Source organism: Odontesthes bonariensis, chromosome 15 (assembly GCF_027942865.1).
Source record: "Odontesthes bonariensis isolate fOdoBon6 chromosome 15, fOdoBon6.hap1, whole genome shotgun sequence".
Lineage (NCBI taxonomy): Eukaryota > Metazoa > Chordata > Actinopteri > Atheriniformes > Atherinopsidae > Odontesthes > Odontesthes bonariensis.
This window is the reverse complement of record NC_134520.1, coordinates 21,658,883-21,672,304: the sequence shown is the minus strand read 5'-3', so window position 1 is coordinate 21,672,304 and position 13,422 is coordinate 21,658,883. Positions and strand designations below refer to the sequence as shown.

The 13,422-nt window shown below is 41.5% G+C and overlaps 1 protein-coding gene across 2 annotated transcripts in view; it reads right to left on the bottom strand.

The window, feature by feature from the left end:
- The window catches only part of atp13a3 (ATPase 13A3), a 36,749-nt gene that overhangs the window by 13,490 nt on the left and 9,837 nt on the right, over window positions 1–13,422 (bottom strand). For both annotated transcript variants that reach the window (XM_075485516.1, XM_075485517.1), the window contains exons 3-16: window positions 12,215–12,301; window positions 11,924–12,097; window positions 10,205–10,438; window positions 9,699–9,769; window positions 9,474–9,557; window positions 6,033–6,102; window positions 5,288–5,422; window positions 4,579–4,651; window positions 3,984–4,115; window positions 3,715–3,894; window positions 3,189–3,346; window positions 2,203–2,391; window positions 2,004–2,065; window positions 1,717–1,867 (exon numbers count right to left, since the gene is read on the bottom strand). In XM_075485516.1, coding sequence (XP_075341631.1) covers window positions 1,717–1,867; window positions 2,004–2,065; window positions 2,203–2,391; window positions 3,189–3,346; window positions 3,715–3,894; window positions 3,984–4,115; window positions 4,579–4,651; window positions 5,288–5,422; window positions 6,033–6,102; window positions 9,474–9,557; window positions 9,699–9,769; window positions 10,205–10,438; window positions 11,924–12,097; window positions 12,215–12,265 — 1,764 coding nt within the window. In that variant the 5' untranslated portion in view covers window positions 12,266–12,301. The remainder of the gene's footprint in view (window positions 1–1,716; window positions 1,868–2,003; window positions 2,066–2,202; window positions 2,392–3,188; window positions 3,347–3,714; window positions 3,895–3,983; window positions 4,116–4,578; window positions 4,652–5,287; window positions 5,423–6,032; window positions 6,103–9,473; window positions 9,558–9,698; window positions 9,770–10,204; window positions 10,439–11,923; window positions 12,098–12,214; window positions 12,302–13,422) is intronic.

The following is a 13,422-nucleotide window of genomic DNA, read 5'->3' as shown; positions in this document are numbered from 1 at the left end:
CCGAACCGTCACGGTACGGGGGTCACGGTTCGGTACGCGCATTTCCACGCAGAATACACACGGTACGGAAGTTTTCTGAACACGGAACTGTTATTTTGCAAGAGTTTCCTTCAGGACCCATTTAAACACTGCCACATGCAAGCTCTGATTGCTCCGTAGAGATATACGCTTTCGGACAGAGTAGTTATAAGAACGCAGTTATCAGAACTGTCCTACTCGAATTTCGTTCTGATAACTGTCCTTCCCCAGCGGAACTGTTTCAGTCTGCATTCGCACTTGAGTCGGGACTGATGCGCCGCGCGCAGCCGTCCGCGTCAGTGACATGTTAGCCGTTAGCCGTTTAGCGCCACATTCAACAACAAAACGGAACAAAACAAAACCCGAGAGAAGAAAAAACACCACAAAGAAGCTAATATGGAGAGCTAGGAGGCCACCGTGTTCATGGTCTGCATGATGGTGATATAAATCATGGACGATCACATCAGGCGTCTAACATCGAGGCTGGAAGAGCTCACAGAGAGTGTCAGGAGGCGATACTTTTTCATTTCATGAAGGAAGAAAGGAGAGCAGAGCGCTGCAGACAAAGGAGACAACGTGTAAGTTTAACTTATTAAACACGCGCCGGTTCTGTCTGTGTGGTATGAGTAAACATTTCAGCCGTGATAGCATGACATGGGGCGTAGCTACCGACCACCACATACCTCCGTCAGGTGTGTTCTATAGAAACCATGAAAAGACCCGACCAATTACGTCTCCCAAATGTATAACAACCCCTGGATACGAATACATGCAGAGCAAAAAAAATTACCAAAGCAATTGGAATTTACATCGCATCTGCTATGCGCCCATATTCCACTGTAGAAGAGGCAGGATTCAGATATCTATTACATGTGCTCGAACCTCGCTACACGCCTCCTTCGGCACTGTACCGAAAATGTACCGAACCGTAGGGTCCGTACCGAGGTACGTACCGAACCGTGAGTTTTTTGTACCGTTCCACCCCTAATATGAATTGGATTATTTTATGAATTATGATTATTATTAATTAATTGAATTCCAATTGGCTTGAATTGGACTTACTATCTAAGTGCCTTGAGATGACATTTGTTGTATTTGGCGCTATATAAATAAAAATGAATTGAATTGAAAGTAGTTTCAAACATGGAAAATGCCACATTGCTGACTTCCACAAGCCATTTCAACTATACATGGGAAACATTTAGTTTTTATTAAGTTAATGTTTCTACACAGACAAGCCAAGACTGAACTGGAAAAAGATAAAAATAAAAAATTGAATATTTGGCATAGAACATAGAAGTCAAGACAGTATAACCCTTACAATCTGGTTATAGTTCCTTTGAGTCCTAAAGTTATCTTGATACCAAAGGAGATGCCACCTCTCCTATCTGTCCTATTCCTACACTCTAAGAGACGTAGATTCATGTTGTAAGTTACACAGTAATGTAACCTCATCCAATCAAGTAGGACAGCTGTTGTGACTTCCATGGAAACATATCCAGCCTGGTTATTAACGGCGAGGGCTGTATGTCTGAAAGGGGTGGAGATATTGGCTCAACAACAGGTATACATACTTGACCTAGTGTCATTCAGATTCCCTCTATCTTACAGATCCACAACATTTAAAGTGCTGTACAACTTCTCATTTTGATCAAACAAGTCAAATGCTGCCCCCATGCTTATGGACGGATAACTCACCCAGCCTGTAGCCTCAAACATTTTCAGATCCAGCGGGTCTCCGGACAGCTGGCCTTCTATTTTGGTAAGAGAGTGGCAGGTGGCCATGCAAGCCACAAACTGGGACTTGACAAGATTCTCCTTGTAGGCATTTTCCTCCGACAGGTGAAAACTGGAAAGGCAGGAGAAGAAGATGGTGGAGGGGGAATGGGAACAACACTTTATGGATAAAATAAAAGTACTTGAGATCTGTAGCAAAAAACCCTCACTAGGATATTTCCATATCATATTAATTTAAACCATCTTACCAGCGATTCTCAACTCTCTGAACTCCCCAAAGGTCCAATCCATCTTCTGTCAGAGTCCCAGTCTTGAAGAAGAAATGTGGCATAAAAAACATAAACACAAGCAATGACTCAAGTTCCTTAGTCACCTAAAATAATCTATTCCAACCACTGTTCACGTAACGGTTTCTCCATTTCTCTAGAAACTGTTCGAGAGACTCACTTTGTCAAAGCAGACCAGATTGATCTGACCACAAATATTAATCCTCTGTGGGCTGATACAGAAAATGCCAGTTTGTTTGAGACGTCGCTGGGCGTACACTATTCCCGCGGTCATGGCTGCCGGCAGTGCTGGTGGCACGGTGATGGTTATAATGTCCAGGGACTCAATGATGATGGTCTTTGCTGGCACCTGGAAGGCAAAACATATCAGTCTCTGCCTTTGACTTTGGTGCTCATTCCAACAACCAGAAGCTATTAAAGGTTCCCTTTCACTCATTTGTTGAAGTGGCTGCTAAAATCCTGGAGGCACAAAGAAATCCAGAAATTAACAACAGGACTAAACGGTGTTGGGGAAATTAATTTGCTACAGTGTGCAACCGAGGACCTGCTTTCAACAATTCAATAGACTAACTACTGAACAGACTTTAACTGAAAAAGGAAATCACCTGATTGTGAAAATGTAATCATTCCTGAGAAAGTTTGAACAAACCCCAAATCGTCTTTTTGGATTTGTGGTACTTGCCAAGTGTGACATAACAACACCAAATGAAATGAGTGAATCAAGTAAAAAAATAAACTGATTATGTTTTGAGGAGCAGGCAAACCGAATCAGAGCCAAAACACCAGATACTGAGCATAACACTTATTCATCAGAATGAAGGACTCTGGTAATGTGGAGAAAACAACAGTGTAAGTACATGAGCTTGTTTTCAAGTAATTCTACCAAGTACAGGGAGAGCCACAGTGAGCTGGTCAAAGGTCAACAGATTAAACCAGGTCGATTTTCCAAGTCTCACTGTTTACCATTAGAGGTGTGAAACAGGTGGTTGCTAAAATAGATCATTTGTACCTTGGTTTTTGTGTAAGCATTAACTAAGTTTTAGAAATATCATCTCCTGTTGACCAGCAATCAAGTATTGTTCCTTGATGTTTCACTTTTATCCCACTGTACTGTGTTCAGGCTGCACTCGTCTTCTCCTGGATTACCTCGTTCAGGATACTGAGGACAATGGAGTAAATAAAGCCGATTCCAGCCACAGCCACCAAACACAGCAGGAAGAGGTAGGCATCACGATACAGCTTAAAGTCGGTGGGTTTAGGATAAAGGATGGAGCGCACCAGCTGGCCTTTGGCTGTGCTGAAACCTGGGCAAAGAAGAGAGGTTTGTCAAGATTTATAAATCTTTGCTCATATTTTCCTTTCCTTCCAGACACCTGCTTTAGTAGATCACATAAAATGCTTGATGGCTGAGTAATAAATGTTCTGAGGTGCTGCAATGTTTTTGTAGTAAACAACATTACTGCTTGGAAGCTATTTGAGCTGACTCAATGGCAAGAGACTGAATTTTATGCAGGATTTAAACAGAGATTGTTAGAACTGGTGAAATAAACGCAGTATCTCACGGTCAAAGTACCAATGCATTTTTTTTCAAGGGATGAAGGACATTTTTAAATGAAATAATAATAACACTGTCCCAACACTAAAGTTCTAAAATCCAGACCCTGAGACTGACCAGTGCGGACCACCACAGCCTTGACCAGTTCGCCTGTGTAGAAGCGGGTTTGGATGACATTGGTGCCACAGAAGAGTGTGTGTCTCTTATGTTCCTCTGTGTTGTAGGCACTATCAGCCTCCTCCTCCTCCCCTGGCACTGGGTTTGGGAGGTTCGTCTTTGTTACAGGAACACTCTCACCTGATGGAGGGAAGACTTGTTAGGATGGGCTACAGGAAAAATTCCACCTCACTAAATTTACATCTGAGTTTACAGATTTCTCCTCCTACCTGTGAGCATGCTTTCATTGACGATGCAGGTGCCACTGACCAGAACAGCATCACATGGCATGATGGTCCCATTGCCGGGGATGACCATCACATCCCCAGGCACGAGATCAGTTGACAATATCTCTTCAATATCTGTCCGGAATGTAGAAGTTAGAAGGTTAATTAGTGCATTAAATGCAGTGTGAATACAGTTGAACATTGTGTAGACCAAGAGTAACAATGGATGAATGGGTTGAGAAAGGAGAGAGGAGACAGCTTTAAAGTAGTGTATGAGCTTCCACTGTCATGTTCCACTGAAATTGATCTGATACAATTTGCTGATAATGTCATTACTTAGACAGCAACAAACATAGTTTGAAAACATGAGAAAGGGTGTACAGAGTTATTTCTCAACTCTGCAGTGTCCCACTGCAGCAGCCATCTGGATGACAGCCTAGTGTGAGGCTTGGTTGGAACAAACTCCTTAGAAAAGCAGCAAAGTAAATAGAGCAATCCATGCCGTTTGCCACTTTTTAATGACTCTAGACAATTTGAAAAACAGTTAATAATACTACTGATAATAAAGAGATAAAAAGAAAGAAATAATAAAGCCTACCATTATTGGCTCGACATATAGACACACGGACAATACTGTGAGCTGCCACCATGTCGTGAAGCATGATGTATTGCTGGGGAGACACAAAAACAGTGAGGAGAGAGCTTATTAATTCCTATAAGCACCTTAGTGATAGCAAGGCTGTTTTCATACGAGTATGTTGGCTGAGGCCGAGGCAGCAGACTGTGTACAGAAAAGCTTTTTTTTTTGGTAGCTTGAAAACACTGGATTAGACATGACTGGGGCAGCAAATGTGTCTGTGATTGCTGTAATTTAGTGCAGTTGCTGTGACAAACGTAGCAATGGGTAAATTCCAAAAGGGAAGGGAGGGAGGGCTATGAATTCATTCTCTTTGATTCTCTTTGGTATGCCTTTTAATGTTACACATATAAAGCCAATCTGAGATAAAACAACCTGTGACTCATTTATTTCACCAAACTAGTAAGACCGACAAACCATGACTATAACCATATATCAATTCATTCTTCATTGTATGGATGCTTTAATCTTTACCTGTTGGGTGAACTTGTGTGATTCCATATTGATACAAAAATGCATTGCACAAAAATCCTAATTACAGCAACTTAAAAAAAAAAACACAACTTGCAGCTCTGTGCAGCAACTCATTTATATTTGCAGCCAGTTAATTGACCCAGACATAAATAGAAGTGTTAAAAGTTAGGAGGACTGGAAAAATTGTGGATCTCACCTTTTTGATGGTGTACAGAGAGGTAGCTATGGATATGACCGACATGAAAACAATGGCCACAGCATAGTAGTAATACTCATCGGCACTCCACAGGATCACACTGAAGAGCTGGAAGATGTAAAAAGGGTTGAGGACCTGCGAGAGGAGAAAAAGAGGAATTACTGTAGTAATTACAGGGAGGAGCTTGGAAACAGGTGTCTGCTGGAGGACATGAAGCACACCTCAAATAAGACAGTAAAGCTCTTTGTATCTACGAGCTGGACAGAACTAAAGGTTAGATCAGATTCCTTATAAAGAGAGTGATAAACACAAAATGATAGTTTTTTTGGGAAACAATCTGCCCTCAGATAGAGGAGTTGCCATTTACACAACTTAATTTGATTCTGAATTTACATTGTCTCCATCTGTGAGTCAGACATCTACTGAAATAATAGACAAATGGTTTATGCTATACTCAAAAGCAAATGATGAAACATACAAATTCTGAAACCAGTTTCATTCAAGTCAGCAGTGACTTTAAGACATAAAGCTCTGAAAAAAATCAAGCTGACTAGCACAAAAATCTATTTTTTTTCTTCACTAGTAACAATTGGTTCTTTCAAAGCTATAGAAATCAGTAGGACACAAGTAGAGATCTGGGTTCTGACAGCTGAAGGAAAGCATGTGCAATGAGACGAGCACAGAATGGAAAGTCAGAGTAAATAAAAGACCATGCAGCCAATGTTAATGGAAAACTGGACTCTACCTCTTTGATAAGCAGCTTGAAAACAGAAGGCACTTTCACTGCAATTTCATTCACTCCGAAGAACAGTCTCCTGACAAGAGAACAAAAGCATTGTGTTTTGTGGTGTAAAACACACCTGCATATTCAAACTCACACACACTCTCTACATAGCAGAGTTACACAACAACATACCAAAGAATATAAGTGTGAAGATCTTTAATCTTAACAATGCTATCAGATACATACAGTTTTGAAATTATTTTTATCTGCACTCTTACATCGATGAACATATCCGGGGAATGTGTGGCTCAGTGGCCCATGGACCGGGGAACGACCCGCTAACCATTATGTTGGTGAACGACCATGCAACCAGCTGAGCCACGACCGCTCATTAATTTGCACTAACTGTTTAATCCTCTTTTTCTGAGGGGCATTTAATAAGTACAGTGTAACCTGTCATTTTAGCATGTCCTAAATGACTTCTCTGGGGTGTTTGTGAATCCCTTTTAACGTTGTGTGTGCAAAACAGGAGCTTGGCTCTCGGTTCAGAGTGAGGCTTGCCTTCAGCCTGGAATCTAAATAAATCTCAGAGAAGTCTGTTCAAGTCGACACATCCCATGGAAGAATGGAAAGTATTTGGGCTGTGGACAAGATCAGACAAGGACAGCTTCACTGATCTTGTACAATGTGTCAGTTTAATCAGACTTCCTGCACTACACGAACCCGTGACTTTGCGCACACTTTATTACAATTATTACAGTGAAATGCATTAATATAATTGGGCTGCGTCCAACCAGTGTCCAGTGTGGATAAAAGAGAAAACAATAATAATAATAACAATAGGCTCTAAATGCTGGTTGTAAAGTTTAATTATGTCCAAAATATGTTTGACATGTTTTAATAACCCCTGTCAACACATTTTTTCCTGTCTGTTGCCATTAACTCTTTTTGACAATATTTAAAGGGACACTATGTAATTTCTTCCCCCATCTAGTGGTGCAATTTTATTTTGCAAAGTTGAATGAATTTGCTCTCTAGCGCCTCACGTTTTCAAATGTGCGCTGCAACTTCTTGAACTACGGCAAGCGGAATGTGTCAAGATTCAAGAAGCTATAGCTTCAGACTCAAGGTCCATACAAACAAAAAGAAATCAAGACACACAGTACAAAGGATTACATAACACACATACAACAACACTATGAATACAGATGACAGATAACATGTCAGATAACATAACATCTCCTTTGATGTGCAAGCAATGCAATTATTCATATTCCGGGAGTTACCGGAAGTGACGTCGACGCAGCGTTAGCATTAGCCTGTGTTAGCAATAGGAGCATTAGCAGCGGTAAATAAACTCCCGGTAAACTTACAAACTTTCTAATGCCTCGTTTTGTGAGTTAAGAGCCTATGTGTACTACGGCAGAAGTTTGGTAACAATCAATGCATTATTAGTGGGATCATTTACAAGATAAAATCTATTTAGCATTTTTTTTTTTTTTTTAAACTTTATTAGTAAATCAACAAAATAACAGTTTACAAATGTGAGCATAACGCCAAAAAGAAGATATCCAGGGGGAGCATAGGAATAATAATAAAAAGAAGAAGATGATGCACTTACAAAAAGAAAGCTAATGAACACAAAGACATATGTGCCAAGGAATAAAATCTACAGGTGCTGGTCAACGAATTAGAATAATTTGAAATAGTGCAATCAATAAATTCTTTGAATGCATTTTTCGTGCAGAAAGCAAATCAGGTGTTCACCGCACCTGTCCTACTCGTTAGACTAATCACAGAACTCGTTACCTGTAAAAAATTTGCTCAGCTGATCTTTCCAAAAGGCCCATTTAGGCCATTTAACTGTGACACTGTTGTTTTATTGAATTAGAATAATGGAGAAACCGTTTCATTGAATTAGAATAATTTTTATTATAATTAGAATCATCACTTTCTCAGTATTTTGTGGCTGCCCCCTTGGCTTGTATGACTGCCTGAAGTCTCCGCGGCATCGATTTGACCAGCTTGTCGCAAGTTTCCGCACTCACAGCTTCCCAGGCAGTGGCGATGTTCTGCTTCAGTTGGTCCAGCGTAGTAGGCTTTCTGTCGCGAATTTTCCGCTTGACAATGGCCCAAAGGTTTTCAATGACATTGAGGTCAGGCGAGTTGGCCGGCCATGCCAAAACTTCAAGCTGTTTTTTAGTGAACCAATCTTTGGTCGACTTTGCCGCATGAGCCGGTGCAAGATGCTGTTGAAATATGAAGTCTTCTTCGCCGAACTGTTCCTCAACAGTCGGAATCAGGAACGTTTCCAGAACATCTTGATACAGTATATCCGGCCAACTCGCCTGACCTCAATGTCATTGAAAACCTTTGGGCCATCGTCAAGCGGAAAATTCGCGACAGAAAGCCTACTACGCTGGACCAACTGAAGCAGAACATCGCCACTGCCTGGGAAGCTGTGAGTGCGGAAACTTGCGACAAGCTGGTCAAATCGATGCCGCGGAGACTTCAGGCAGTCATACAAGCCAAGGGGGCAGCCACAAAATACTGAGAAAGTGATGATTCTAATTATAATAAAAATTATTCTAATTCAATGAAACGGTTTCTCCATTATTCTAATTCAATAAAACAACAGTGTCACAGTTAAATGGCCTAAATGGGCCTTTTGGAAAGATCAGCTGAGCAAATTTTTTTACAGGTAACGAGTTCTGTGATTAGTCTAACGAGTAGGACAGGTGCGGTGAACACCTGATTTGCTTTCTGCACGAAAAATGCATTCAAAGAATTTATTGATTGCACTATTTCAAATTATTCTAATTCGTTGACCAGCACCTGTATTTAGCATTAGCGGCTGTAAGCCATTTGGCGGAAATGACGTCACAATGACGTCATTTCTGCTTGTAGGCCTGGTGGGGAAATCGCGATTCGAAGTGCTTTATGTCCCTCTCGGCACTTCGTCATTTTTCATAGACCGGAAGGACATGGCAGCCTCCATAGAGCTTACCTGCTCTATGTAGATACAGACAAGTTATTCTTCACTCAGGAGGATAAGTGAGATTTTTGACAGAGATCATTTTACACCAATGAGGACTAACTTATGAATGAATATGTTGATTTGAGCTAATAAATGACTTAATTTATTACATAGTGTCCCTTTAAGCATTTGAGAGCCTTATGTTCAATAAGCTACAGCCTGTATAAATACATCTATATATTTTTTTTCTAAAGAGTTGTACATGCTTTTTGTTGTTCGTTCTTTTGTTATTTATGTTGTTGTTTTAGAGAAAGGAACATCAACCTATGATGTCAAAACCAAAGTACATGCCAAACCATGAATTTTGCTAACAGCTACACCAGGAATGAAAGGCTTAAAGTTTGCAGTTGTAAGGCCTTTGCCCTTTGCCCCGACCCTGTACAGGAACATTTTATCGTGCGAGCTATCCTTTGAACAGATGTTACCTGTACTCCCGCTGGTTCCCGGTCAGGCCTGCACTGTGCTCCGAGTGGAGGGTGGAGCAGCTCATCAGCTGATCCTCCAGGCCGCTGAAAAACAAAGCAAAACAACAAAAAAAACTGTTTCAGTTGTTTGTTACTGAATCTTAGTTGTGATTACAACCATGTACTGGCCAGATACAGCTTTTACAATAACATTGCAAGTATTGCAAGTATTTAAAGGGTGCTTACGTTAAAACCTCAAAGTTGTGAACCTCGTCGTTCCAAAAATACTTTGTGCTATGGAAGGTAAAGTAGCGAATCTGAGGGAAAAAGAAAAGAGTTCCAGTCAATGTTGACTAACTTGAGAAATGTTTAAATTGTTGCATTTGTGTCGATGAAGTTTAAATCAAGTTTAGAGGGAAACCGTCAACAATGGAAAAAAAATTGATCCTGAGATGAAAATGACATTATCTGTACTGTGCTCATAAATAGGATAAGATGTTATGCAATGAAGGTTGTCAATGGAGACCACCCACATGTGCACGTCACTGAAAAAAGGCTCAGGGCCATGACAGTATTCTAAACAAATGTTTAATAATTGTGATGTTAGGTTTGTGTATTAAGCAATATGAAGTATCACTGCACATTATTGAAGCATCCAAAGCCGACACAGACAGATAGTCAGCAACATTTGTGTGTTCTGTTTTAAAGGTACTTAGAGTATCTTGTGGAAACCAGTGTTGTGCCAAGTGTACCTGTGTGGGCTGGTAGTCGGAAAATCTTCTTATGATATCCTGAGCAGGGCTGCCATCGGTGGGGTAAGGAGTGTGTCCGTTGGCCAGAGGTGGGGAGGCAGAGGTGGAGAGGGAGCAGGAGTGAGAGGAAGGGGAGGAGGGGGAGGTGGTCTGGGTGTCCAGGTTGTGGAAGGGGTTGCTCCCCGGAGCAAGCATCACTCGCACCCTGGCCAGGAACCAGCGCCGGAACTCATCCTGGTCAACAATACACGCAAACAAAGTTAGTCGACTTGATTTTTAGGACCCTTAGTCAGAAACCACATAATAGCCTCCATTACTTATCAAGTGTAATGCTAAAGGGCAACACATATCAGCTGGTTCTCATCTTTCTGAATGTTGGTCCGTTTGTGAAAGAATAAAGTAATTTGTCAGGTCAGCCGGTGGTGCACTTCCTGGCATCTAATGCGTACCAACTGACAACCCGCAGACACCACATCTCTCTGTTCTGTTTATTCTGTTGCATCTTTTATTACAGCATCACAGAAAATGATGCCAACACAATTAGACACATGCAAAAACTAATAATACATACGAAAATAATAAATACTGACGGCAGAATCCCATTTCTGAAAAACGTTTTTGGAAAGTGAATTTTAGCAAAATGTTTTCAACATAACTACAGGTGAGTAGTTCATTATGCTTCAACCATCATGAGAACATGTAAAATTCTAACTGATGGTCAGAAATGGTTAGGAATACAAAACACAAGCATTCAAGCACGAGATCAACCAAGAGAGAAAGGAATGCAGACACACACGTCAGACAAACACACACACACGGTATCAAACAGCGTTATGAAAACGCTGTGTTTTCATAACGCTGTTTGATAAATAGTTTATTTGTGCATTCCTTCCTCAGGCCGTATGGATAAGCCACCCGAAATGCATCTACTGTGCTGCTATGATCCTTCAGCTGTATTCATGCAAAGCTGTAAAACAACACAAGCTTTAGATTCATATCTCCAGCATAAAACTGATTTAATGAGAAAATTAATCCTGCCATTATTTTAATTACACAACAAAATGGAAGAATCTGCTTCAAACAAGTGTTACATCATTTAATTGAAATATAAAAGTAACAAGAATATTTCTGTTTAATGGCTGACACTGTTCTATTCCAACTATATCATTTTGCAGGCCTGCAGAGAAGTTCTATGAATAAACCCTACTTTACCAATGGTTGAATATGAAATGTGGCAGGTAAACATGTAAACAACAACAACACAGACTTATAGAAAAGATCCTTGGTATATATCTCAGCTGAAACATGGCAGTGTATATTTTCTTGTATATTCTTATTTAGTTATGGTCTGGAACAGTTTTGGCCTGCGAACTTTGGCCAGGCACTGACAGTAGACACAAATTAGGACTATAATTATGGCCTTTGTCTGACATGACTCATCAATTATGTACAAATAAATGACTGTTAACAGGCTAATTAAAGTTATATTGATGCTTTACTTGCTACTTTTTGTTTGACAACATTATTCATAAATATATTCTAAGGGTAATTCATAAACTGCATCCTGGCATAATGTTAAGTAAATTCTACTGTTTACCATACACGCAACAAATGTACACGTGATGGCTGAGCAGAGAGTGGTGCAGCACTTTGACAAACAGGCAGGTCCTGCAGGTCCAAAGGACATGCAGTATCAGCCGGGCTCATGTTGCTACCTACCGTGGAGCGCAGCAACACCACTTCGGCATCACGGGCTGTGGTACGGGTGCAGGTGGACTTGACGCACCATTCTGGCATCCAGTAGAGCAGCAGGAGGAGGAAGCCCCCTGTACACAGTACCCCGAAGCCCACAAGTGCCAACCGCCAATGACACAGACGGTAGCCTTGCAGCTCCTTAAGGATGTGAGAAGAAACGGAATCATGGTGTGCTCAGTCAGACAGGAATGTGATCAGTCAAAGCGCAAATTACAAAAAAAACAAACAAAAAAAAAACATTTTTTTAAATCATACCATCTCCTCCTCCTCCCCCTTGTTGAGGACCTTCACGTCTCCCTTCTCCATGTTGCAGAACAGTTTGTCAAGCCCCTTCCTAAGTCACTGGACGCACAGAGAAAAACGTGTTAGCATTAACAGTGTAGAGAAACACCTCAACTCCACAACAGTCTTTAGCCCCTTTCACACTGCCGAATAACCCGCGTTTAATCCGCGAATTTAGCGTGTCCGCTGTTGCGTTCACACTGCCGACCCGGGCTGCCGCGTCAACTCCACTCGCCTTTCGACCCGCGTCGGACCCTAGTCTTTTTGCCGAGCCGAGTTTGGTGTGAACGCAATCGACGCGGGTCGGACGTGGGCGTGGCGTGACGTGAGGAGTTTAAAAGACAGAATGGACAGCTGATTCAGAACAACAGCGACAGGTGAGGACAAGTTTTACTCTGTTTTAGCCTACATCAAGTTCGAGACATTTTTTAATATGGCCAACTGGGGAGACAAGGAAGTCCGCGAGCTCCTCAGCCTCCGAGCAGAGGACGTTATTTACCGCCACATTTCGGGGACTATAGTGCTCTTGTATTCTCCGCATATGTTCTTCGGCGGCATCCCACGTTGTAACCATCCACACCCCGTAAAATAACATCTCCATGAACTGCATATACAATTGCAAAAACGAGTCCTCAAGGTGTATTTAACCCTACCTCCGACGCATGGCTTGTGCCTACGTCATTGTACACGCCCAGCATTTTATGTGTTTCGTGTGACGCTCTGCCACTAGGCAACGCCCCCTGAACTCGGCTTCAGGCGACACGGGTCAACACCAACACGCCAAGCGTTCACATTGCTCGACGCGGGTCGAAGGTGCATTTTGGACCCGCTAAGGTAGCGGGTCGCAGTGTGAAAGGGGCTTTTGAAAAACAAGGACTAGACATCAGAAGGTCATCAAAAGGTCCAGGGATATCAGTTATGAAGACGCATATCGTTTAGAAAATAATGGTAATTTAAAGCATTTTCATCATTTAGCTTCCACTACGCCAAGAGACACCATGCAAGGCATTGGGAACCTTTAAAATCTGATAAGCTAACCTCACGTCCAACAAGATTTCCCATCACGATGACATCATTGGCGGTTTACCACAGAATACTAACATACTCACATTTCTCTCACTAAATTCTTACTACATAAATGGGAATTTTGCATAGGCTATCATCAGTGATGAAATTTCACT